We start from the raw sequence: 23,963 nt of genomic DNA on the forward strand, positions 1-23,963 counted from the left end.
TACAAATGTAACTACAATAATACATGGATAATTTCAATGAGGATATCATGTTTACTAATGGGTTCATCTTAATTGTTGTTGTAATCTGCCTTGGGAAGCCTGGTGTTATAAAGAAGGAATATACTGAGATTGAATTAAAATTAAACTCTTATTTTATTGGGACACATGGAATCACACCTTCACCTCACCCTTTTGTACAAATTGATTATTCTGTTTTGAACATGTTTCAGGGACAAGTGGTTTTCACAAGTCAAAATAATAAAAATAAATGTTTTCTTTCATGCAGAGCTCTCATTTATTTAAACATAACTAAATGGGCTATACCCTAATGCACTCCATTGGCTTTTGGGCTATAAGCCCCTAATGCAGTCCATTGGCTTTCTTATATTTTGTCATTGTGATGACTTATACTGTGCCAAAACTGGAAACACGGTGAGACAGAATAATAGATTTGGTCTTCCTTGGTTAATTTTTAAACAAAAAGCTAAGAAACAATTTACTCTGGTCTTACAAGGACATCCCATCAAGCTATGCATCACCACTTGAAAAACACAAATGTCATTCAGCTCCAACTGTTCTATTGCTGCTTTCCCATAGCCATCATTATTCCCGGGACTCATCTGAATACAAACACACAGCTAGGAGACAATGATTAACCCCCCCCCCCCCCCCCCCCCACACACACACACACACACACACACACACAAAATGCCTTTTACAACACTAATTAAATTTAATTGGAACATACGCACAGTGGTGTGCTGGAGCCGGCTCGCACCGGCTCACAAGAGCCAGTTGTTAACTTTTCTTCCGAATTGCGAGCCGGCTCCCCTCCCTCCCTCCCTCCGAATCTGTCCCTCACCGACCTGTCCTTCGAATTCTTTGGGGCAGGCAGTCTTGCTAACTCTCCCCCGCTGCCGGTTCGCGCTTTAAAAATGGCCACCGAGACTTCCAGAGGCAGCCTCGCGAGACTTCTGCTGAAGTCTTGGAGGCCGCCCTTGTAAGTCTCGGTGGCCATTTTGAAGCGCGAACTGGCAGGGGAGAGTCAGCGCTGGCAGCGGGCAGGCAAGACTGCCTGCCCCGAAGAATTCGAAGGACAGGGCGGTGAGGTACCGGATTCGGAGGGAGGGAGGAGAAGTCGCCGCTGAACAACTCGGGAGGGATGGCAGGGGAGAGAAGGGAGTCGCTGGGCATGGGTGGATGGAGGGGAGAGAAGGGTCGCTGGGTATGGGTGCATGCAGGGCAGGGGAGAGGAGGGTCACTGCTGGACATGGGTGGATGGAGGGCATGGGAAAGGAGGGTCACTGGGTATGGGTGCATGCAGGGCAGGGGAGAGGAGGGTCGCTGGGTATGGATGCATGCAGGGCAGGGGAGAGGAGGGTCACTGCTGGACGTGGATGGATGGTGGGCAGGGGAAAGGAGGGTCGCTGGACATGGATGGATGGAGGGCAGAGGGAGAGAAGGGTCGCTGGACATGGGTGGATGGAGGGCAAGGGAGAGGAGAGGAGAGAAAAGAAATGCTGGACATGGATGGAGGGAAGGGAAGAGTAAGGAAGGAGATGAGATGAGGGAAAAGGAAAAGAGGAGAAAAACTGCACATGGATGAAGAAAATAGGCAGAAGCTGAGGACCAGAAATGAAGAAGAAAGGAGGAAAGGAAAGAAATAAATGGAAAGGAAGCCCTGGAAACGGAGTTAAGAGGACAGATAGCAGCAGAATCGGATACTGGGCCAACATGATCAGAAAAACAGTCACCAGACAACAAAGGTAGAAAAAAATTCATTTTATTTTCATTATAGTGTTTGGAATATGTTCACTTTGAGAATCAGGTGCTCAACATTAAAAGTTTATATTTATTTACTTATTTATGGAATTTTATCGCACATTAAATATGAATTCGATTGGAACCTGGGATCATTTAATTTTTTTTTCCTGGAGTAATGTATTGCCACCCCCCCCCCAGGTTCTCTCCCTGGCTATAGCCAGCTCTGCAAATTTGGGGGGGGGGGCGCAGAGGGGGACAGGGGGGCGTCAGGGGGGCGTCAGGGGGGGCGCAGAGGGGGACCGGGGAGAGAGCCTGTTGTTAAACATTTACCAGCACACCACTGCATACGCATGTAAATTTAGGCGCAGGTTCAAAAAAAGGGGCATGGCAATGGGAAGGTTCATGGATGGAATGGGGGCATTCCTAAAATTAACACGCATTGTCATAGAATAAGGGCAGTGCTTTTTTTGTGCCGGTACGCAACGGTACGGCGTACCGGCACCTTTTTTTTTTTTTTGCTCCCCCCGCCCCGTGAGTCCATGTCCCGCACGCAGTGCCAGCCCCCATTTCCGGCCGCTGCTGCTGCTTCTCCTGTTGAGCAGCAGCGGCCGCTACACAAAGAAAAAGATTTTTAAAAAAACTTCAAACCTGGCTGAAACGCTGCACCCCGGCACTGTAGACAGCCATTAGGCATTGGCTGTTGCCCCGCAGCCGCTCCTCCTCTTGCCTCTACGTCACTGCGCTCCTCCGGGGTCTTCCTCCAGGGGCAGTGACGTAGAGGCAAGAGGAGGAGCGCAGTGACGTAGAGGCAAGAGGAGGAGCGGCTGCGGGGCAACAGCCAATGCCTAATGGCTGTCTACAGTGCCGGGGTGCAGCGTTTCAGCCAGGTTTGAAGAGAGAGAGAGAGAAAGAGGGAAAACAACAGAGGGAAGGATTGGGGAGAGAGAGAAAGAGGGAAAACAGGGAAGGATTGGGGAGAGAGAGAGGGAAAAACAGATGGAAGGATGGGGAGAGAGAGGGAAAAACAGATGGAAGGATTGGGGAGAGAGGGGAAAACAGATGGAAGGATGGGGATAGAGAGAGAGGGAAAACAGGGAAGGATTGGGGAGAGAGAGAAAGGGAAAACAACAGAGGGAAGGATTGGGGAGAGAGGGAAAAACAGATGGAAGGATGGGGAGAGAGAGGGGGGAAAACAGATGGAAGGATGGGGAAAGAGAGAGGGAAGATGCTGGATGGAAGAATGCAGAAAGAAATAGGGGAGACACTGGAAGGATGGGGAGAGAAAGCAGAGCTGCTGGATGGAAAAGGGGAATAGAGAAAGACTGGAGAATAAGAGGAAGGGGCATGGGGAGAACAAGGGTGAGGAAAAGATGAAAAGCCACAGGTAGATGAAGGACATTAAAGAATGGATAGTAAGAATGAATTAAATCTGGACAGAGAGAGAGCCTGAAAAATATTGAAGAAAGCAAAGAAAAAGGAGACAAAAATGACAAATGGCACAGAAGAGTTAAGCGAAAAGAAAAGAAAGCAGAATCACAGACTGGGACCAATATGGAAAGAAAAACAGTCACCAGACAACAAAGGTAGAAAAAATCATTTTATTTTCATTTTAGTGTTTGTAATTATGTCCAATTTGAGAATTTACATTGGCTGTCTTATTTTGCACTGGGTATACTGGAGCTGTAAGAGCTTACAGAGATTATTTATAATGAAAAAAATCACGTTATTTTTTTCTCCTATAGTACTATAATATTTTCAATGATGTCTGTTTATATGCGCCATGGCTGGTATAGGGGGTGTGGTTAATGTGGGTGTGGCTATCAGGGGTGGAGCCATATGTGGTGACCCCGCCCATAATGAGTACCGGCACCTTTTTTTCTACAAAAAAAGCACTGAATAAGGGAAATATGTGCCCAATTTAGGCGTGTACATTTGCACCACATTTCAGTTGGTACAAATGGCTTAAAGTTAGACACCATTCCCAGGCGTAAGTAAGATTCTACATACCACACCTTTAAGTGCAGCTTATAGAATAGTGCTTTTTTCAGCACCATATATAGAATTCACATTTCAGTGGGGTAAGGCTAGGAGTGGACCAGCCTCCTGGAGTGACTCTGGGCAAGGGGGCAACCCTGGGAGTGCATAGATTACCTGTTTCTTTGCCATGTCCAATTTGCTTCCATTTTTAACTTGTGCAGTCTTCTTGTAATTGTGATGTCTAACTGCAGTCTGCTGAGTTTCACTGGTACAAGTATCAATGGGCAACGTAGAAGGAGCTGCAAAGATATATTTCCCAATTAACATTTGAAAATGCTTACAGAAGTAAATGATTGTAGCATTTGTAGCACCTTACTATTAACAGCAATTTTCGAGAAAACAAAAAAGTGTTTGAAACTTCCCAGCAGACTCTCTCTTCCTTCCCTTCAGATCTCCCCCCACCCCACAGGGACAGCATCTCTCTTCTGTCCCTCCTGGACCCATGTCAGGAGATCTGCAAGTTTCCCGCTATCTCCCCTCTCTCCTATCATAGGAGAAAATATTTCTTCACTCATCATGTAATTAAACTCTGAAATTCGTTGCCACAGAATGTGGTAAAAGCAGTTAGCATAGCAGGGTTTAAAAAAGGTTTGGATCATTTCCTAAAAGAAAAGTCCATAAGGCATTATTAAGATGGGCTTGAGAAAAATCCACTACTTATTTCTAGGATAAGCAGCATAAAATCTGTTGTACTGTTTTGAGATCTTGCCAGGTACTTGTGACCTGGATTGGCCACTGTTGGAAACAGGATTCTGAGCTTGATTGACCTTGGTGTGTCCCAGTATAGCAACTCTTATGTTCTCACTGGTTCTGAGCTTTGTCCTTGATGGTTAACAGCTTGTTAATCAATTAAGTCATGCACACATCTCAGAAGCACACCCAAATCTGGGTGCCATAGATAGAATCGAAGGGGGGAGGGGGGTTAGTGCATTTTGATTATGCTGAATCAGAGCTATGCAATTACAGTATTTGAGGGCTGCAAACTAGTTTGGTTTTTAGGGTACTTATTTGGATTTGGCCCATGCTGTCTTCAGTAGTAGCTCAAGGTTAATTGCATTCAGATATACTATGTATTTCCTTGTTCCCAGAAGTCTTGCTATCTAAATTTGTTTCAGAGGCAGCAGAGAGTTCACTGACTTGCCCAAGATCACAAAGAACAGTAGTGGGATTTGAACTAGTTCTCTAATCACTAGACTACTCCTCCACTCAAAAAAAAATCTCCTTTGTTATCCCCATGGAAAGTGATTCATTAGAGTCCACAGAAAAGCTAAGAACAGAGGCTGAATAGCAGTGTTGTGTACATTTGTGAGGAAGACTTGAGGCCAACTCCCAGGTCCTGCTTCTGCTCCCCTTGCTAGCAGAGGTTCAAAATGCTACAGAAGTAGCATTTACAGCCCCTTATAGAGGGAGTGGTCCTCATTACTGAACAATAACATGTGTATTGGGATTCAGAGGGAGCTGCAGTCTGTGGTCTCTGCCCAATGTCTTTCACTGCAATGACTAGACTAGAAGTCAGGTATACGTTTTGTGGCAAGGAGAAGAGGTTTGCCTGCCTAGCTCATCCTGTCATTTGCTCTCTGTTTTGTTGTTTGTCTTATCTGCCAGTCTTAATTAGGATAGGGATTGATGGGTGGGGTGTCTGCTGGGGAGGCCCTTGGGGGGGGGATTTGCTTTTGCTAGGGGAGGCTGGGTGGGGAAGTCTTCATGCCATGTGAGGGCTGTTGCAGATGGGGGGATTAGATGATTTGGGATGCTGGGGGCAGGATTAGATCTTTGAGGCAGTGCAGTTGTCAGGGGGGATAAGGGAGGGTCAAATGTGGTCATCTGGGAGAACTGTGGTCAGGAGGAGGTAATTAAGGGGCTGCCCAGACCGACGGCAGCCTTTAAAGCTGTACCTTTGATTTATGTATGCCATGTGGCAGCTGTATATGCTGGTGTCTAACTTTTGTATTCGAGGTGGAGAATCCATGTCAATATTGTAAGCCATTCCTAATCACTCCCTCTCCCTGCTCTCGCCACAACTCCAGAAAATTTAAATGTGGTAAGCATCCCTACAATTGGATAGCCCCTGTTCTAAAATGGCATTTACACATATATCAGATTTTTTAAAAGTGACAGGCCTGCATGAAAGCTGGTGAACTACAACTTTATTAATACAGGACCTGATGCAGACCACTTTTCAGCAACAGTGCCTACATCAGAGGTCAGTGTCTCTCAAATCCACTTATATAGACAAAGAGGTACACGTGTTACAGTGTGTTAATACAAACAGATAATGCGCCTTGCATACATTGGTCTTCTTTTGTTTTGTCTGCAAGCTCTTCTGGGTACCATTCTGTCTGTATAAGTGGATCTGAGAAATACTGAGCCCCTGATGCAGACACTTGCCAAAACACAGGCCGTGTTGGGTCGCATCTTAATAAAGTTATTACTGTTCACCAGCTTTCATCCAGTCTCTTCACTTTTTTCTCTGCTTCCATGTTTGCCCTCTCTTCTGCTGTTATTTACACATGTATGCTAATCTGCACAGGTAAATCATCCTATTTACATGTCAGGATGCTTCTAAAATAACGTCCCTACTGGCTGAATATTGCCATTGAGCTGTATAAATCAGATAATTAAAGGTAACAAGAAAATCCTTTTACTAAAGTACACTAAGCAGTTAGCCCATGCCAATTCACGTGCTGATAACACATGTACACAATAATAGCTACCATGCTGGAATGACATAGCTTGTTATGGGGCACGAAATTGGCAAGTTATGAGCAAGGAATGGGCGTGTCCTGTGCATTGTAGTTAGTGCTGCGAACTGTCACTCTTGTAATTACTGCATATTTTATTTATTTATTTGTTACATTTGTATCCCACATTTTCCCACCTATTTGCAGGCTCAATGTGGCTTACATAGTACCGGAGAGGCATTTGCATACTCCGGTGTAAACAAATACAAAGTGATGTTGTGGTAAGATAAAGTTCATGTGGCACAGCCACATTGGGGAATCATTCAACGGAAGAGTTGTGTTATGTCCATTTAGGTTTGTTGTGTTGCAGAGATCAGGCATTTATGATGGATTGGTAGGGTATGCCTTTTTAAACAGGTTAGTTTTTAGTTTTTTCCGGAAGTTTAGGTGGTCGAACGTGGTTTTCAAGGCTTTTGGTAATGCGTTTCACAGTTGTGTGCTTATGTAAGAGAAATTGGAGGTTGATTTGTATTTGAGTCCTTTGCAGCTTGGGCAGCGCAGATTTAGGTACGTTCGTGTAGATTTGGATGTGTTTCTAGTTGGAAGGTCCATCAAGTCTTTCATGTATCCCAGGGCTTCACTGTAGATAATTTTGTGGACCAGAGTGCAGATTTTGAAAGCAATGCGTTCTTTGATTGGGAGCCAGAGTAGTATTTCGCGGTAGGGTTTTGCGCTTTCAAATCACGTTTTTCTGAAGATAAGCCTAGCTGCCGTGTTTTGAGTGGTCTGAAGTTTCTTTAATGTTTGTTCTTTGCATCCCGCATAAATTCCATTGCAGTAGTCTACGTGGCTTAGTACCACTTACTGCCACCTGAACAGGAGGTGATACGTGCATCCAGGCTGTAAATACATTTTAGTACAATTTGCACACACCGAGGAGCAGATTCAAGAAAGGGCACCAAGGGTTGGCACAAAAAAAATTGCGCACTGAGCAGGTATTCTAGAACAGCAAAGCTGGGCACTTGTCACGATTGTGCCTAGGTTCCTTGCTCTCAGTCACCTCACCCCCCCGGTGGTTAGACCTGGTAGCTGCTGTGAACCGATGGCTTGCCGTTTCCCATGTTCCAGAAGATATTCTGGTCCGGTCCAGATCTTCCAGCCTTCCAGATTGTTTTGGGGGTTTTTTTGGAACCAAGCAGTACCCGTACCTGGTGAACTCCCTTGTAGGCTGCCTTTATTAATCACCTGGGAAGTCTTCTAGTTTGCCTTCCAACAGAGGTCCTCAGAGGAGTTTCCTTTGGTGAGAGTTTGTTGCAGTGCTGCTGAGTTTTTCCCAGTTGCAGCTTTGACCCTGTTTGTCTCCTGGTTTATTCGACTGTCTGCTGCCTGTCCTGACCCGGCCTGTCTCCTGGTTTATTCTACCGTTTGCTGGCTGCCTAGACCCGGCTTGTTTTCTGGTTTCTTCTTCCTGTTGTTTTCTGCAGTTCAGCCTTCCTGCCCTGTCTGGTAAGTCCTGCCGGCCGCCTGCACCCAGGGGCTCAACCCCTGAGGAACGGCGGTCAAGTGCAGGTGAAGTTTGGGCTGATTTCCTGTCCTGCTTGCTCCAGCTTGAGTTGCTTCGGCTGCAGTCACTGTCTGGGAGTTCCGGTCCTGGGTTTGCCGGTACGTCTGTTCTGCCTTGTCTTGGGTTTGGGTGATTCTCCTGCCTCTGCCGCTCCTTGGCAGTGGTCCAAGGGCTCACTAACCCAGAGGTTCCACGAGAAACCTGACAGCACTAAAGCCATTATAGAATAATGGCGCAAGTTGGTATTTGAGTGTCAAACATTAGGCTTGAGCATTTACACCAAGTCAAAGGCTGGTGTAAATACTTGTGCCTAAATCAGTGACGTAGATACGGGTGGGCCTGGGTGTGCAAGATCTGGGGATGGAGGAGAGGGAGCAAGATGCAGGATAAAGGGAGGGGTGGGTTACTTTGGGAGAGTCCATCCAACTTAACTGTGAGCAGTGGCGTAGGAAGGGGGGGCGGTCCACCCCGGGTGCACGCCACTGGGGGGTGTCGGCACCTCGCTGGTTCCTTGCTCTCTCTGCCGAGAGCAGGGAACCAGCGAGGCACCGACACCCCCTAGCGGCGTGCACTCGGCGGATTGGCTCTCCCGCCTGCCCCTCACCGCCTTCCAGGTATGTTCTCGGGGGGGGGTTGCACTCCGGAGGGGGGAGGGTGTACCGCGCTGCACCCGGGGGGGGGGTGCACAGCGGTGACCCGCCCCAGGTGTCAGCTGCCTTCGCGACGCCACTGACTGTAAGCCCACCCAAAAAAATAGGTCTGGCTACACCTACTGGCCTAAATACTGACAGTTGCGCACGTAACAGTACTCTATAAACTTTGCACAAGTGCCAGACATGCCCCTGAACACTCATGGCTCTCCCATGTTAATGCCCCCTTTACAGTTATGCACTTTTGTTTTTATAGTGTAAAAGAGCCACACTGAGCTCCCTAAGGTGCTACGCATGTTCCCCAAACATTAGGTTATATATCAATGCAGAGCAGTGTCTGTTTTTAAGTGAGGGGGGAAAGTTTTTTTCTGGTGTCTTGAGTAGAGAGGTATGGTAGCCGTGTTAGTCCACTTTTAAAGGTAATCAATAGAAATAAAACAAAATAAAACATGGAAAAGAAAATAAGATGATACTGTCCAATAAAAAAAGGTATCATCTTATTTTCTTTTCCATGTTTTATTTTGTTTTGGAGTGGAGGAGGAGCCTAGTGGTTAGTGCAGTGGACTTTGATCCTGTGGAACTGAGTTCTACTCCCACTGCAACTCCTTGTGACTCTGGGCAAGTCACTTAACCCTCCATTGCCCCTGGTACAAAATAAGTACCCAAATATATGTAAACCGCTTTGAATGTAGTTGCAAAAACCTCAGAAAGGTGGTATATCAAGTCCCATTTCACTTTCCCTTTTATTTCTATTGATTACCTTTAAAAGTGGACTAACACGGCTACCACACCTCTCTACTCAAGATGGAAGATACCACATACAGCCGCATGAAAAAGCAAACCTTTGAAAGCTAATCAAGAAATGTATTATGTCCAATAAAAAAAGGTATCATCTTATTTTCTTTTCCATGTTTTATTTTGTTTTATTTCTATTGATTACCTTCAGGTGTCTTGAGATGGGAGAAATCTGCTGATTGACTTTCAATAAAGTTGCCTTCAAAATGGTTACCTTCATGGATCTGCTGCCATCTTGTGGCAATGGGACTACTTGCAGCAGGAAACTTGAATGCCAATCTCTTTGCTATGTTGCTTTTAAATCTGTAATATGGGGAAATTTTTCCTGCATCAGGCATCTGTTTAAAAAGAAATTAAGTTAATGCAAGAAAACAGACTGCACAGAAAATCTGATCAGGATAAACAACAGGTAAGTGGCAGTGGGCTAGCTCTTACCCACAAGCTTGGCTCTCTTACATCACCACCAACTTCATATGCTAAATCCTAAATGGAGCTGGGGAAGCATACAGGGTTAGATTAAGACATGGGTAGACTAGGTGCATGCCTAGGGCCAAAGGTTTATGGGGATCCTGTCAGATGTGTTCAGGATTTAGGATTGCTAATTAGATACTATCCAATATCCACCGTTAAATAACAAATTGTTCTTAATTAGGTAGTGGACCATCGGAGTTGCAATTTCTTGATGAGTGAATCCAATCAAAGGGAGTTACCACTTCAAACTGTTATTTCCAAATTCCAAATCTTATATTATTACTACTTGTTATTATTAGTCAATTACTTCCAGTCCTTTTTCAACTTCATAAACAACTTTATCAATATATTCAAGTATTAAAATGTACTTTTTTCCCTTCTTTCCCTATTTTCACTCTAATTACTAAAATGTAACTTTAATGTATTTATTTTAATTGGTCCATTGTAAGCCGCTTTGGGGCCGAATCACTGTGGCAAAAGGCGGGGTATAAATGTACTGAAATAAATAAATAAAGGGGAACATGTGCCAACACGATCATGTTTCGTCTTAGCTGTTTCAATGTTTGTCCCCTTCTTCCATGACTAACACTGAGTATGTTACAGTATGTTACAAATAGTCTATCACAGACATGATTTAGGATTGCCATCTGTTTGGATTTATTCAGGATTCTTCAGATTTATATAATTGTCTGGAAGCCAGAAGGATAGCTAAAGTATCTGAATATTTTGACTTTAAGGCTCTATAGCTTTCCAATCTTTCCCCCTTCCAGTGCAGAAACTTTGGTAGGATACAGCCAAAGCAGAAACCTTCTAGGCACAGGAAAGAGAAACTGAGCTTCAAGTGCTGTGTATATGTGTGTGGGGGGGAGGGGGTGTAGGACTAAGTTCTGCATGGGGCCTTGGCAGGGGTGTAGCCAGACTTCGGCGGGAGGGGGTCCAGAGCCCGAGGTGAGGGGCACATTTTAGCCCCCCCGGCACTGTCGACCCCCCCCCCCCTGCTATTTTTGACCCCTCCCCGCCATTTTTGACTCCCCCCCACCGCCGCCACCATCACCACCTTTGACCCCCCCCCCCGGCGCCAACCTTTTCAACCCCCCTTCCCCCCCGCCGCCAACCCTCCCCTGCCGCCATCAGGTACCTTTGCTGGCGGGGGTCCCCAACCTCCGCCAGCCAAAGTCCTCGTCTCCTGCGCGGCCACGTTGCTGATCTGCAAGGCTTCTGTTTCTGTGAGTCTGATGTCCTGCACATTGTACATTCAGGATGTCAGACTCACAGAAACAGAAGCCTTGCAGATCAGCAATGCGGCCACGCCGGAGAAGAGGACTTTGGCTGGTGGAGGTTGGCTGGTGGAGGTTCCCCCCCCCCCCCCGCCAGCAAAGGTACCCAACAGTGGCGACAGTGGCGGAGAAGGGTTGGCAGTGGGAGGGGGGTCAAAGGGGTTGGCGGTGGGGGGGTCCAGGGCCAAATCTACGGGGTCCCATGGCCCCATGTAGCTACACCCCTGGGCCTTGGAAGCACCACTGAAACCAATGAGAATCTTGTGTGACCAATGTATATAGTCAGCTCTCTGGCACAGCAGCAGGAGAGGTAGAGTGTACTGGCTACACTTAGAGATGGCAGGGGGAGGAAAGTGGGTTATTGAGAAAGGGAATGGGACTTGATATGCCGCCTTTCTGTGGTTTTTGCAACTACATTCAAAGCGGTTTACATAGTATATACAGGTACTTATTTGTATCTGGGACAATGGAGGGTTAAGTGACTTGCCCAGAGTCACAAGGAGCTACAGGGGGAATCGAACCCAGCTCCCCAGGATCAAATCCCACTGCACTAACTACTAGGCTACTCCTCAATTCAGGAATGGGGGGGGGGGGGAGTGTGAAGGGGCTGCTGCAGACTGAGAAAAAGCTAACAGTAAATGGAAGAACTTTACATGATGGTGACTGACTGAGTGCATAAACAGCAAAAACAGCACAGCACTAGAAAAGAGAAAGTGTGTGTGTGTCTGAAAAGTAAACTATGCACATGTGTGCCTGAAGAGCTACAGAGTGCACGTGTATATGTATGTGTGTGAGTGCACATGCATAGGAGTCAGCTCTGTGTGTGCCAATGGGTGTTGAGTACCCCTAATATTGAGCAACCCCCTTCATTTTGTCCAGGGAAGTGCAATTTTGTGTTGTGTTTAATGCCCCCAGTCATTTTGAAAAGTTAGTACCTATGCGTACATGTATCTGAACAGAGAGAGTACAAACCTGTGTGTATGTTTCTGACTCCCTAGTGAGGACACCCTTATATAAATAGATCTTTACTTTGAAATTTTGGGTTGGAGTGGAGAAGTCCACTGGTACAAAAAGACCTTGGTACATACAAAGGGAAGGTAAATTTTCAGTCTAGGAAGCTTACCCAGATAACTATTAAGTTACCTGGGCTACGTCCTTTGAAAAATATCCTACTGCTGCCTCCATTCTGTCTCTATCCTTTCGCAAGCACCAAAGAAAGCTTAATATCATTTTCTTTTGCATCTTCATTTGTTTTTTCGCATGTAATACTTTGTAAGTCTATACCATATAACCAGTGCATTTTTTTCTAGCAAAAAAGGTGCCAGTACTCAAATGCTAGGCCACCCTTCAGGGGTGGGGTGATCACTGAGGGGCCCACCCCATAATAGTCAGGCCCCCTACAACCAGTCACAAAATCTATGACAAGGCAGAATTGTGTGTAGAGCTTGAGCTCTTTCATTAAAGCTTGGGGTCCATGGGTCAATTTTAGCAGACAATGGAAAAGGTGCCGGTATTCAGTACCCCAAGTATCCCCTCAAAAAAAGCCCTGCATATAACACAATGACCTTCAGTGCCATTTTAGATAAGTCATGCAAGTAGGAATTGAGAAAAACAGATCAATGCATCTCAAATTTCACCAGTTATTTAGAACAGAATCTGCTGATGTAGATCCTGTTCTAAAATACAGAGAAATGGACATTTATGCACCAGGTGCATCCAGCATAAACAACCATTTTAGAAAAATAAACATTTTTTCAAGCCAGCACATTACCAACTATCTTTGCAATCTTGAAAACATAACCGGGTATTATCCTGATACTGTCACAGTGACCGGTTTTCCTTTTGCAGTTTGGATTTGGGAGGGACAAGAACCAGTGGGGAATTAAAGAGGCAACCCCTCCTCTAATCCTTCCAGTGGAGTGCTGCTCAACAGCACCTGTTTACCACAGCCTAAACATATTTGGTTGCAGGTATAACTCCATATGTCGATCTTTTAGGACGTAGACATTTATTCCCCTTTGAAATAGAGATGAAATGTATTTGAACTTGCTACACCCTTGTTCCACCTAAAACATGCACAGGCCACACCCCCTTGCCATTTGCATGCACTTGAATTGGAGACGTGCATGTCCTGGCTTTATAAAATGTTATATTACTACTCGTAACCACTTTTATTTTCATACAAATATGCTATATTTTATTTTCATAAGAAATATTATATTTTTTTCAAAAGCAACACATATCACCCTGTGTGCTACCTCTTATTTATCCTACTTCGTTCATTCTTCCCACACATTCTACCAAATAGTAAACATGAATCTAAACATAAAATTCTAACATGAATTCTCTGCCTCGAGTTTATACAGGGAATGATTATCTCTCACTCCTCAAACTATGTTTCCTTCCTATGAGTAACCTTCATTCCATGTCTCTAAATTTCATAGTCCAAATGCTGTTGTCCTCAGTTCTTGAATATGTATGTCCCGTATTCCTCTATTTCAATTGTTCGTCATTTTCCTTCCACTTTATCCTGTATATCACTCGCTTGGCTAGCAAATTCTCCTTCTGGTCTATGAACCATAGACTTTGCTGCAATCAAACGGCTATTTCCTGTGCTCTATCTATCCAACTCCTCAAAGGCGGTCTCTATGTGTACGCTTGTGTTGTTCTTTAAACCCAACGCTATCGAAGCGTTTCACTACTTGGCTTCATCAGGAGTTTACTAAAAGGACAATAAGAGTATAGCCATAGATAATATCTCTTCTTACATCCCAATGTTAATATACTTTAGATCTTAATATTTAAATATTCAAATACCTTCATTATTTACATTATTTACCTTCATTATAGTTTGAGGAGTGATAGATAATCATTCCCTGTATAAACTCGAGGCAGAGAATTCATGTTAGAATTTTATGTTTAGATTCATGTTTACTATTTGGTAGAATGTGTGGGAAGAATGAATGAAGTAGGATAAATAAGAGGTAGCACACAGGGTGATATGTGTTGCTTTTGAAAAAATATAATATTTATTATGAAAATAAAATATAGCATATTTGTATGAAAATAAAAGTGGTTACGAGTAGTAATATAATATAATAGTAAGAGTAACCAGATAAAAATAATTTGAGCCTAGCGATATAGAAAGGCTTTATAAAATGGGGACTTAGATGTTTACGCATGTCTCAAAAACGAATAGGGCTTGTAAAATGAGGACCAGCATAGATGACGGCAAATACTACTACTACTACTACTTAACATTTCTAAAGCGCTACCAGGGTTGCGCAGCGCTGTACAATTTTAAACAAGGAAGGACAGTCCCTGCTCAAAAGAGCTTGCAATCTAAAGGACAAGTATGTAGTCAATCAAATGGGCAGTGTAGGTTTCCTGGATAGAGGTAAGTGGTTATGTGCCGAAAGCTACAGTGAAGAGGTGGGCTTTGAGTAAGGATTTGAAGATGGGTTGGGAGGGCGCATGGCGTATGGGTTCGGGAAGTTTATTCCACGCATAGGGTGAAGCGAGGCAGAAGGGGCGGAGTCTGGAGTTGGCGGTGGTGGAGAAGGGTACTGATAGGAGGGATTTGTCTTGTGAGCGGAGGTTACGGGTAGGAACGTACGGGGAGATGAGGGTAGAGAGGTAATGAGGGGCTGCAGATTGAGTGCATTTGTAGGTTAGTAGGAGAAGCTTGAACTGTATATGGTATCTGATTGGGAGCCAGTGAAGTGATTTGAGGAGAGGGGTGATGTGAGTATATCGGTCCATGTGGAAGATTAGACGCACGGCGGAATTCTGGACGGATTGAAGGGGGGATAGATGGTTAAGTGGGAGGCCAGTGAGTAGTAGGATAAAGATCTGCAAGCCATCCAAGAAGGTGGCCAGAGTGTGCCTGCCACTCCATGCAGTTTATTGGCTTCAGAAAGAGAGCAGTTGACAGTTTGTCACAACGCCAAACCTAAATAAGCTACTGCTACTAATCATTTCTATAGCACTACTAGATGCAGTCAGTGCTGTTCACGTTATATGCAGGTTCTTTTGCTATCCCTAAAGGACTCACAAGTTTTTGTACCTGGGGCAATGGAGGGTTACATGACTTATCCAAGATCACAAGGAGCTGGTGGGAATCAAATCCAGGTCACCAGGATCAAAGCCTGTTACACTAAGAATTAAGGGGGGCTTTTACTTAGGCGCGCTGGCGTTTTTAACGCGCGTTAAAAATAGGCGCACACTAAATGCTATGATCAGAGATAACAGCAAGCAAATTTATGTGCGCTGTTATCTCTGATCATAGGGTAAAGTGCCTCCCGCACTTGTTAGACAGCCCAGACCTGTCAAACACAGGGGCTGTGGGACCACCAGATCCCAAATAGAATGGCTTTGGTGGCCTACAGCCCCCAGCAAACCCCCCACCCTGAACCAGCGACACAGGGGCTAGAGGTCCGGTGGACCTCCAGTCCCCCCGGTCCCCCCCATCCCCCCAACACAAGTTCAGGAGGGGTTGGAGATCCAGTGGGTCTGTAAACCCCTAACCCCCCCCTGCATCCCCCCCCCCCCCAAAAAAGCCCTGGTGGTCCAGTGGGCCACTAATGAAACCCCCCTGACCTGGTGGTCTAGCGGCCCTCTTCCCCGCCCCCCTACCTTTGTTGGAGGAGGGAGGTAGACTTCCTCCTTTTCTAGCAGCGTAGCCTTGAAAACGCTCAGGGGCTCTGATCATGAGATGGTAGCAAACGCAGGCGCTAGTATGTTGCTAATAGCCTCTAGCGCCTGCATTTGCTTCTGATCATCAGCCCATCAGTGATCATACAGATATTCAGTGCCTCAATAAAAGCACCACAATGGGGCTTGCTTAGCGCCAATTCTATAAGCGCATTTAGGAATGCCTAAGCCATTATACTACTACTACTGCTTATCATTTCTATAGCGCTACTAGATGTGTGCAGAGCTGTACACTTGAACATGAAGAGACAACCCCTGCTCGACAGAGATTACAATGTAATCAGGACAGACAAACAGGACAAATAAGGGATAAGGGAATTACTTAAGGTGGGAATGATAAAACAGACATGGGTACTGAACAAGTGAATAGGAGTTAGGAGCTAAAAGCAGCCTGAAAAAGGTTGGGCTTTTAGCCTAGATTTGAAGATAGTCAGAGCTGGAGATTGACTTAGGGATTCAGGAAGGCTATTCTAGGCATATGGTGCAGCAGGGAGAGATAAGAGTGCAGAGGTACTGAGGAGCTGCAGAGTGAATGCACTGGTAAGTCAATAAAAGGAGTTACTGTATAGGATACTATAGCCATCAGCCACTTTGAAATGATGAAATTTAGGCATCCACTTATGTCAGGTCAATGCCTAAGTGTGCCATGCATTGTATATAACTGATAGTATTCTATAATTAGATTGTAAGCTCTGTCGAGCAGGGACTGTCTCTTCAGGTTCAAGTGTACAGCGCTGCGTACGTCTAGTAGCGCTTTAGAAATGATAAGTAGTAGTAGTAGTGGAGGAGTGGCCTAGTGGTTAGGGTGGTGGACTTTGGTCCTGAGGAACTGAGTTTGATTCCCACTTCAGGCACAGGCAGCTCCTTGAGACTCTGGGCAAATCACTTAACCCTTCATTGCCCCATGTAAGCTGCATTGAGCCTGCCATGAGTGGGAAAGCGCAGGGTACAAATAAAACAAAAAAAAAGTTGTGCACATTGCAATATGCACCCATGCTGCATCCACATGTGCATCCCTTTACAGTCACACATTTTTCTTTCTTTCACTTCACATCTGGAACAACCTTCCTCTTTCCCTCCGCAGCAAAACCTCCATTAAAAAGTTAAAGTCCGAACTCAAGACCTGGCTGTTATGCGTTCTGAGTACCAGGCACATAAGGTTTACCAGTTTCCCCTCTTTCCTTTTGTTTTCCCATTCTTTTAAATGATGTTTTTATTTCCCCTCCCCCAGTTCCCTTTCTCTACCTGTTCGTCTTTTGTCTCTCTAAGTGTGTGTGAATCTACTTTCCTATCAAACAATGGAGTTCTTCTCATGTTTTGTAGTATGTACACTGCTGTGCCCTGCATAGTCAGCTTGAGCAGTATAGAAAGCACTATTAATAAGCTAAACTATAGTACTTACCAGCTGCCATATAGAATAGGTCCTGATGCACATACAGGCATAACTGCAAATTACTGATGCCTCTGACATGTGTAAGTGATGCGTTAGTCTAGGCACCAGTTTATAGAATTGCCCTGTAGATATATAATGGCACTGAATATATGTGAATGATTTAAATGCCACAGTCGGCATTTTTTAATGACTGCACCATTTTATTGACTGTAAGGAGACCATTGCCATACTTGTTTGAAATTGAAGTATGAATCCTACCAGGGTCCCTCCCCCCCTTACACAGACACACACACATATTTCCCACAGGATGAAGGTTGGAAGCCTTACTGTGTGCCCCCTAGCCCTAGTATTTTGGGGAAGATGTGAATCGATTGTTTACGCTTTCCAAAAATACTAGGACTAGGGGGCACGCAATGAAGCTACAAAGTAGTAAATTAAACTCTGGAATTCATTGCATGAGGATATAGTAAAAGTAGTTAGCTTAGCGGGGTTTTAAAAGGTTTGGATTGCTTCCTAAAGGAAAAGTCCATAGACCATTATTAAAATGGACTTGGGGAAAATCCACTGTTTATTTCTTGAATAAGCAGCATAAAATGTATTGTACTGTTTTGGGATCTTGCTAGGTACTTGTAACCTGGATTGGCCATTATTGGAAACAGGATGCTGGGCTTTATTGACCTTCGGTCTGTCCCAGTATGTCAATACTTATACATAAGTACATAAGTATTGCCATACTGGGACAAACCAAAGGTCCATCAAGCCCAGCATCCTGTTTTATGTACTTATATAACTCATCAGACTGTGTGTGATTATGGCTGAGTTTTATAAGAAAGGAAACCTGCATTTACACAGAGCTGCAGCTGTATTTAGGGGACTAGCTGGTACTGCTTTTGCTCTGTGTTTGCTCTGGTCCAGGGGGTTTCAGATTTCAGCTCCTCCTCACACACATTCCAGGCCTGCCCAGACTCCTCCTGACATTCTCCAAGATGGAGGCACTGTCCACGTATCCTTTAAAATGTTCTGTCCCAAAAGCTAAAGTGTTTCTTGTTTTTCTCTCTATGGTTTTATGCACAGCGATGCTGTGTCTATTGCAGTTAAAATTCTTTAAACCTAAGGTGAAAGATTTTTATTCTTTTGAAGTAAAGAATATGAAAGGACAGATAATTTCTCTGGGGAAATTCAGAGGGAAAGTAAGTTGCATCATCCAAACTTTTTTATTGCATGCTATCACAAAGTTATGTATACTGTCTTTCTTTTCTGAAAAATATTATGTAATATTTTGTGTACTGTAATGGATCCAGTAATAGAGCTGCCAGCTTCCAAGCTAATTGATGGATGTACTGGTCTGAGTGGAGTTTCTCTGCTTATCTGGCACACTCAGATCAAACCTTTTCTTCCTAATTTTGTGTTTTGAAATGCCATACTAGAAGATTCAAGCAAGTAAAAGGTAGTAAGGTAGACTTTACCCTGTATTGTATTTTAAGTGTTTAACTGAATGTCAGTGTAATGCAAATCTTTACACAAGCGTGTGAGTTCCACAAGAATTCACGCTAGACGGCCTTCACAGAAAATTAATGAAAGTGCATGTAATTTTATCTCAGATTTCCTGGGTTTGTATGTTTGTGTAGGATGGCAGAGACAAAAGGAAAAAAAGACCATTTTGGCATCTGTGTGGAAACTGAGCCGAGTTTAAAAGCTGGTGAATGTATAACTTCACCTTCTGTAGATGTTTAAATCGTATATGGATAGCATCAAGACAAAAATCTGACTGAATGGCTCAAAACTATCCACATAAAAAGGGGCCAGATTTGGGGAGGAGTAAGGGTAAACCTAAACTAAAGAAATAGTATTGGCACAATGACCACACTAATCCCCTAATTCTATCATCTTTACCACCTAAATGAATGCACCATTTGCACACTAAAATTGTAGAATATTGGCACTTGCGCATGTGAATATTACATTAATGCATGTAAGTGCTATATGTGCGCTCAGCAACATTTTATAATATCAGCACATATGGCTAGATTCAGTAAATTGTGCAGAAAAATCAGCATGGAAAAAATTATGCATTGTGCAGTATTCTATACAGGGCATCCACATATCATACTATAGATACTGCTTAATCTGCACCTAATGTAAGTTGCCTACATTTAAGCCTGTAGCATCTACATTAGGCACGGATCAGGCATATTATATAAGAATGCGTGGAATTCATTGGAATGCTCCTTAAACACACACCCCAAAAAATACATGTCTAGGGTTTACATGCGGATCGTTATAGCATACAATGCATGCGTAAATCCAAATTAGGCCAATTAATGCCAATAATTGGTTATTAGCAGCCAATTATTGGTGCTGATTGGCTCCTTAATTAAATTGCATGTGCAAATCAGCAATACGTGCTAATTTGCACATGCAACTTTAGTCGCCATATATAGAATCCAGGGCATAGCGTATAAATGAAAGGTGGCATTCATAGGGAGAGGCACATTGACCGTGTATGGGTAACGTGGAGGGGCATTTTCGAAAGGGACATCCAAGTTGCGATTTGGATGTCCTTGCAAAATGATGAAATCCAGAGGCGGGGAAATCCGTATTTTCAAAACAAGATGGACGTCCATCTTTCGTTTCGAAAATACCATCAGGGGCATCCAAATCCTTAAATTTCGTCATCCTTAGAGATGGACATCCCTAGACACGGACGTTTCTGACTTTTGGCGATTTTCAAAACCAAAGACGTCCGTGTCAAAAACATCCTAACGCAAGCCATTTGGGCATGGGAGGAACCAACATTTGTAGTGCACTGGTCCCCCTGACATGCCAGGACACCAACCGGGCACCCTAGGGGACACTGCAGTGGACTTCATAAAATGCTCCCAGGAACATAGCTCCCTTACCTTCTGTGCTGAGCCCCCCAAAACCCACTAGCCACAATTGTACACAACTACCATAGCCCTTACTGGTGAAGGGGGGCACCTACATGTGGGTACAGTGGGTTTGTGGTGGGTTTTGGAGAGCTCGCTGTTTCCTCCACAAATGTAACAGGTAGGGGGGTATGGGCCTGGGTCCACCTGTCTGAAGTGCACTGCAGTACCCACTAAAACTGCTCGTGGGACCTACATGTGCTGTCATGAACCTGAGTATGACATCTGAGACTGGCATACAGGCTGGCACGACATATTTTGAAAGATGTTTTTTTGAGGATGGGAGGGGGTTAGTGACCACTGGGGGAGTAACGGGAGGTCATCCCCGATTCTCTCCAGTGGTCATCTGGTCATTTCGGGCACCTTTTTGTGCCTTAGTCGTAATAAAAACACATCCGGGTGAAACATCCAAGTGCTTGTCAGGGACGTCCTTATTTTTTTCGATTATGGGTCAAAGACGTCCAAGTGTTATTCAAAGTTGTTAAATCGCATGAGGATTGTGAAAAATTGCCAAGATGACTTTACGAGACTGGGCAGAGGACATTTAATGTGAGCAAGTGTAAAGTGATGCATGTGGGAAAGAGGAACCCAAACTATAGCTACGCTACATGATACAAGATTCCACATTAGGAGTCACCACCCAGTAAAAGGATCTAGGTGTCATCATTGATGATACGTTGAACCCCTCTACTCAGTGTGAAGTGGTGGCTAAGAAAGCAAATAGAATGTTAAGAATTAGTAGGAAAACAAAAATGAGAATGTCAAGTCATCTTCTAGCATAATTCCTAAAACCAACTAGGAACAACTCAAGAATTACTCTCATCACAGACTCTAACAACCAACAATTTACAGCTGAAAATGCCATTGCTCAAAAATGTATAGAATATTATCAAACTTTATATAGCTCAGAAATAGACTTTTCTGAAACCAAATTTTCTCAATCTACATCTCATCTAACCCACCCAACGGTCTCCCCTTCTCAAAATGCAGAACTAGAAAAAGACTTGTCCTGTAACAAAATTCTCTCAGTGATGAAATCCCTCCCAAAGGGCAAGGCCCAGGCAATAATGGCCTTACCATTGAATTCTATTTATTTAGATGTTTGGATTTTGCTCACACCGTTTTCAGTAGTATCTCAAGGTGAGTTACATTCAGGTACACTGGGTATTTCCCTGCCCCTGGAGAGCTCACAATGACTTGCGCTAGTGTAGGCGCGTGTTTTGGATGCACGCAGATCCATTTTTCAGTGCGCCTGCAAAAAAGGCTTTTTTCTGCCAAAAATGGACATGCAGCAAAATTAAAATTGGCACATATCCATTTTGAGTCTGATACCTTACCGCCACCCATTCACTTAGAGGTAAGGTCTCATGTGTTAACCAGGCGGTAATCGTCAGCACACGTACAATGCTGATTACCGCCTGGTTAGCACTGTGCACCAGAAAATAAAAACTATTTTCTGGCGAGCATAGCGGACGCACGTAAAAAATGAAATTACCGCCCGGCCATGTAGTAGCTGGGCGGTAGTTCGAAATCGATGCGCGTTGGATGTGCATAGGTGCCTTAGTAAAAGGACACCTAAGTGTGTACCTGAGGCAATGGAGGGTTAAGTGATTTGCCCAAGATCACAAGGAGCAGCAGCAGGATTTGAACTGGCCACCTCTGGTTGTCAAGACAGGTGCTCTGTCCACTAGGCTACTCCTCCACTCTTTACCCATGCCTTATTGGACCTCCTTGTACCACATTTGCTTGCATCATTTAATTCTTTTTTTAACATCCTGTCAGAATAAAGGCTCCTTTCTTGAATCTACAATAATAGTTATACCCAAACCAGACAGAGAGAGGCCACAGCAAGGTTGAGAATTACAAATCCATCTCATTAATCAACACTGACAACAAAATCTATGCAAAAATACTGGCCAAACATTTGAACAAAATCTTGCCACATCTGATTCATAGAGATCAGCATGGTTTCATACTGGGAAATCTCCCAAGTGACAACTCCAGACTTTTTGGAACATTCTATCGAATGCCCAATCCTTCACAGACTTACAATTAGTTTTATCTCTGGATGCAGAGAAGGCATTCAACAGAACTGAATGGGAATATCATACCCTAAAATGGTTTGGGTTTAGTGATACTTTCATCAATATGATCTATCTTTTATATGACCACTCAATAGCATCCGTTACGATTGATGGTAATCTTTCTTCAAAATTCCCCCTACATCGTTGAACCAAACAGGGATGCCCACTTTCCTCTTTATTGTTTAACCTGGTCTTGGAGCTTCTGGCCTTGTCCATAAGAGCTACCTTGCAAATAGTAGGAATCAGTTCTCGAGACAACAATGATAAATTGTCAATCTATGCTGATGACATTTTGATGTATACAACTGTACAATCTCTGCCCATAGTACTCAACTGGATGCGTATTGCAATAGTTTGCACTCTGATGTGTGACATCTATACACCTACTCAATTCTGATTTGGTGATGCGATTACAGTTTGTTTCTTAACCTCTTTAAGTTGTATTTGTGTGTACTCACAAATCACTGTTGTGTGTTATCTATACTTGTTCTCAATTTATTTGTTATACTTTCAAAATCTAATAAAAAGATTTCAAAAGAAAATGTTATAATGCCATTGTATCACTTCATGTTGCAACTGCACATCGAATACTGTGTGCAATTCTGGTCACTGCATCATAAAAAAGATATAGTGCAAATAAAAAAGGTATAGAGAAGGGCGATGAAAATGATAAAGGGGATGGAATGACTTCCCTATGAGGAAAGGCTAAAGTGGCTAGGGCTCTTCAGCTTTGAGAAGAGACAGCTAGGGGAGATATGATAGAGGTCTTTAAAATACTGAGTGGTGTGGAATGGGTAGACATGAATTACTTGTTTACTCTTTTCAAAAATACTAGGACTAAGCGGCACACAGTGAAGTTACCAAGTAGTTTAAAACAAACCGGAGAAAAGGTTTCTTCACTCAGCATGTAAACTCTAGAATTTGTTACCACAGAATGTGCTAACAGGTGGTAGCATAGTTCTAACATCCATCCCTAAAAACTCTAACAATGATTTATAGGATGTTGTGAATTATAGACCAGTGGCATCGATTACTTTGTTGATAAAGATCATGGAGGGTTAGGTGGCAATGCAGTTAGGTTAATTGTCTAAATTTGACCTGCTGCATCGTTCACAGTCAGGATTCCGAAGGGACATAGTACAGAGACCATCCTGGGCGCATTGGTCACTCTAGGGAGATATATGTTGAGCAGAGGTCAAAATGCGGTAGTTATCCAGTTTGACCTATCTAGCACGTTTGATCTAGTAGATCATTCTATTCTTATAGCACAGCTGAATAGTTTTGATGTATCTGGTGTACTAATGCAATGGTTTAAGGGATTTTTGATGGGTAGGAATTATAGAGTTAAAATGCAGGGTGATCAGACAGCTGGGTACCTCTTTGTAGAATACCTCAGGGCTCGCCCCTTTCCCCCATGTTATTCAATGTCCTGCTACAGCCATTATGGAGATGCTTGAAGCAGTTGAAATTATTTTTCCAAATATATGCCGATGATATTACTATACTTTTACCAGCCCCTAAAACATATGTGGATATCTTGAGTGAAATTCAAAAATATGTCAATATTATTGAAATTGGGCAAAGGAATTCCGATTAAAGCTTAACCA

General features: G+C 43.8%; 2 protein-coding genes across 2 annotated transcripts in view; one reads left to right on the top strand and one right to left on the bottom strand.

The window, feature by feature from the left end:
• CDC20B (cell division cycle 20B) overlaps positions 1-12,424 on the bottom strand; it is a 117,292-nt gene extending 104,868 nt beyond the window's left edge. Inside the window, exons 1-3 of the mRNA XM_030191935.1 lie at positions 12,383-12,424; positions 9,637-9,829; positions 3,916-4,040 (exon numbers count right to left, since the gene is read on the bottom strand). Coding sequence (XP_030047795.1) covers positions 3,916-4,040; positions 9,637-9,829; positions 12,383-12,424 — 360 coding nt within the window. The remainder of the gene's footprint in view (positions 1-3,915; positions 4,041-9,636; positions 9,830-12,382) is intronic.
• A 5,898-nt stretch (positions 12,425-18,322) lies between these two features.
• Positions 18,323-23,963, top strand: part of GPX8 (glutathione peroxidase 8 (putative)) — a 29,713-nt gene continuing 24,072 nt past the window's right edge. The window contains exon 1 of the mRNA XM_030192272.1: positions 18,323-18,535. Within this exon, the coding sequence (XP_030048132.1) occupies positions 18,332-18,535 (204 nt within the window). The 5' untranslated portion in view covers positions 18,323-18,331. The remainder of the gene's footprint in view (positions 18,536-23,963) is intronic.

This window comes from Microcaecilia unicolor, chromosome 2 (assembly GCF_901765095.1).
Source record: "Microcaecilia unicolor chromosome 2, aMicUni1.1, whole genome shotgun sequence".
Lineage (NCBI taxonomy): Eukaryota > Metazoa > Chordata > Amphibia > Gymnophiona > Siphonopidae > Microcaecilia > Microcaecilia unicolor.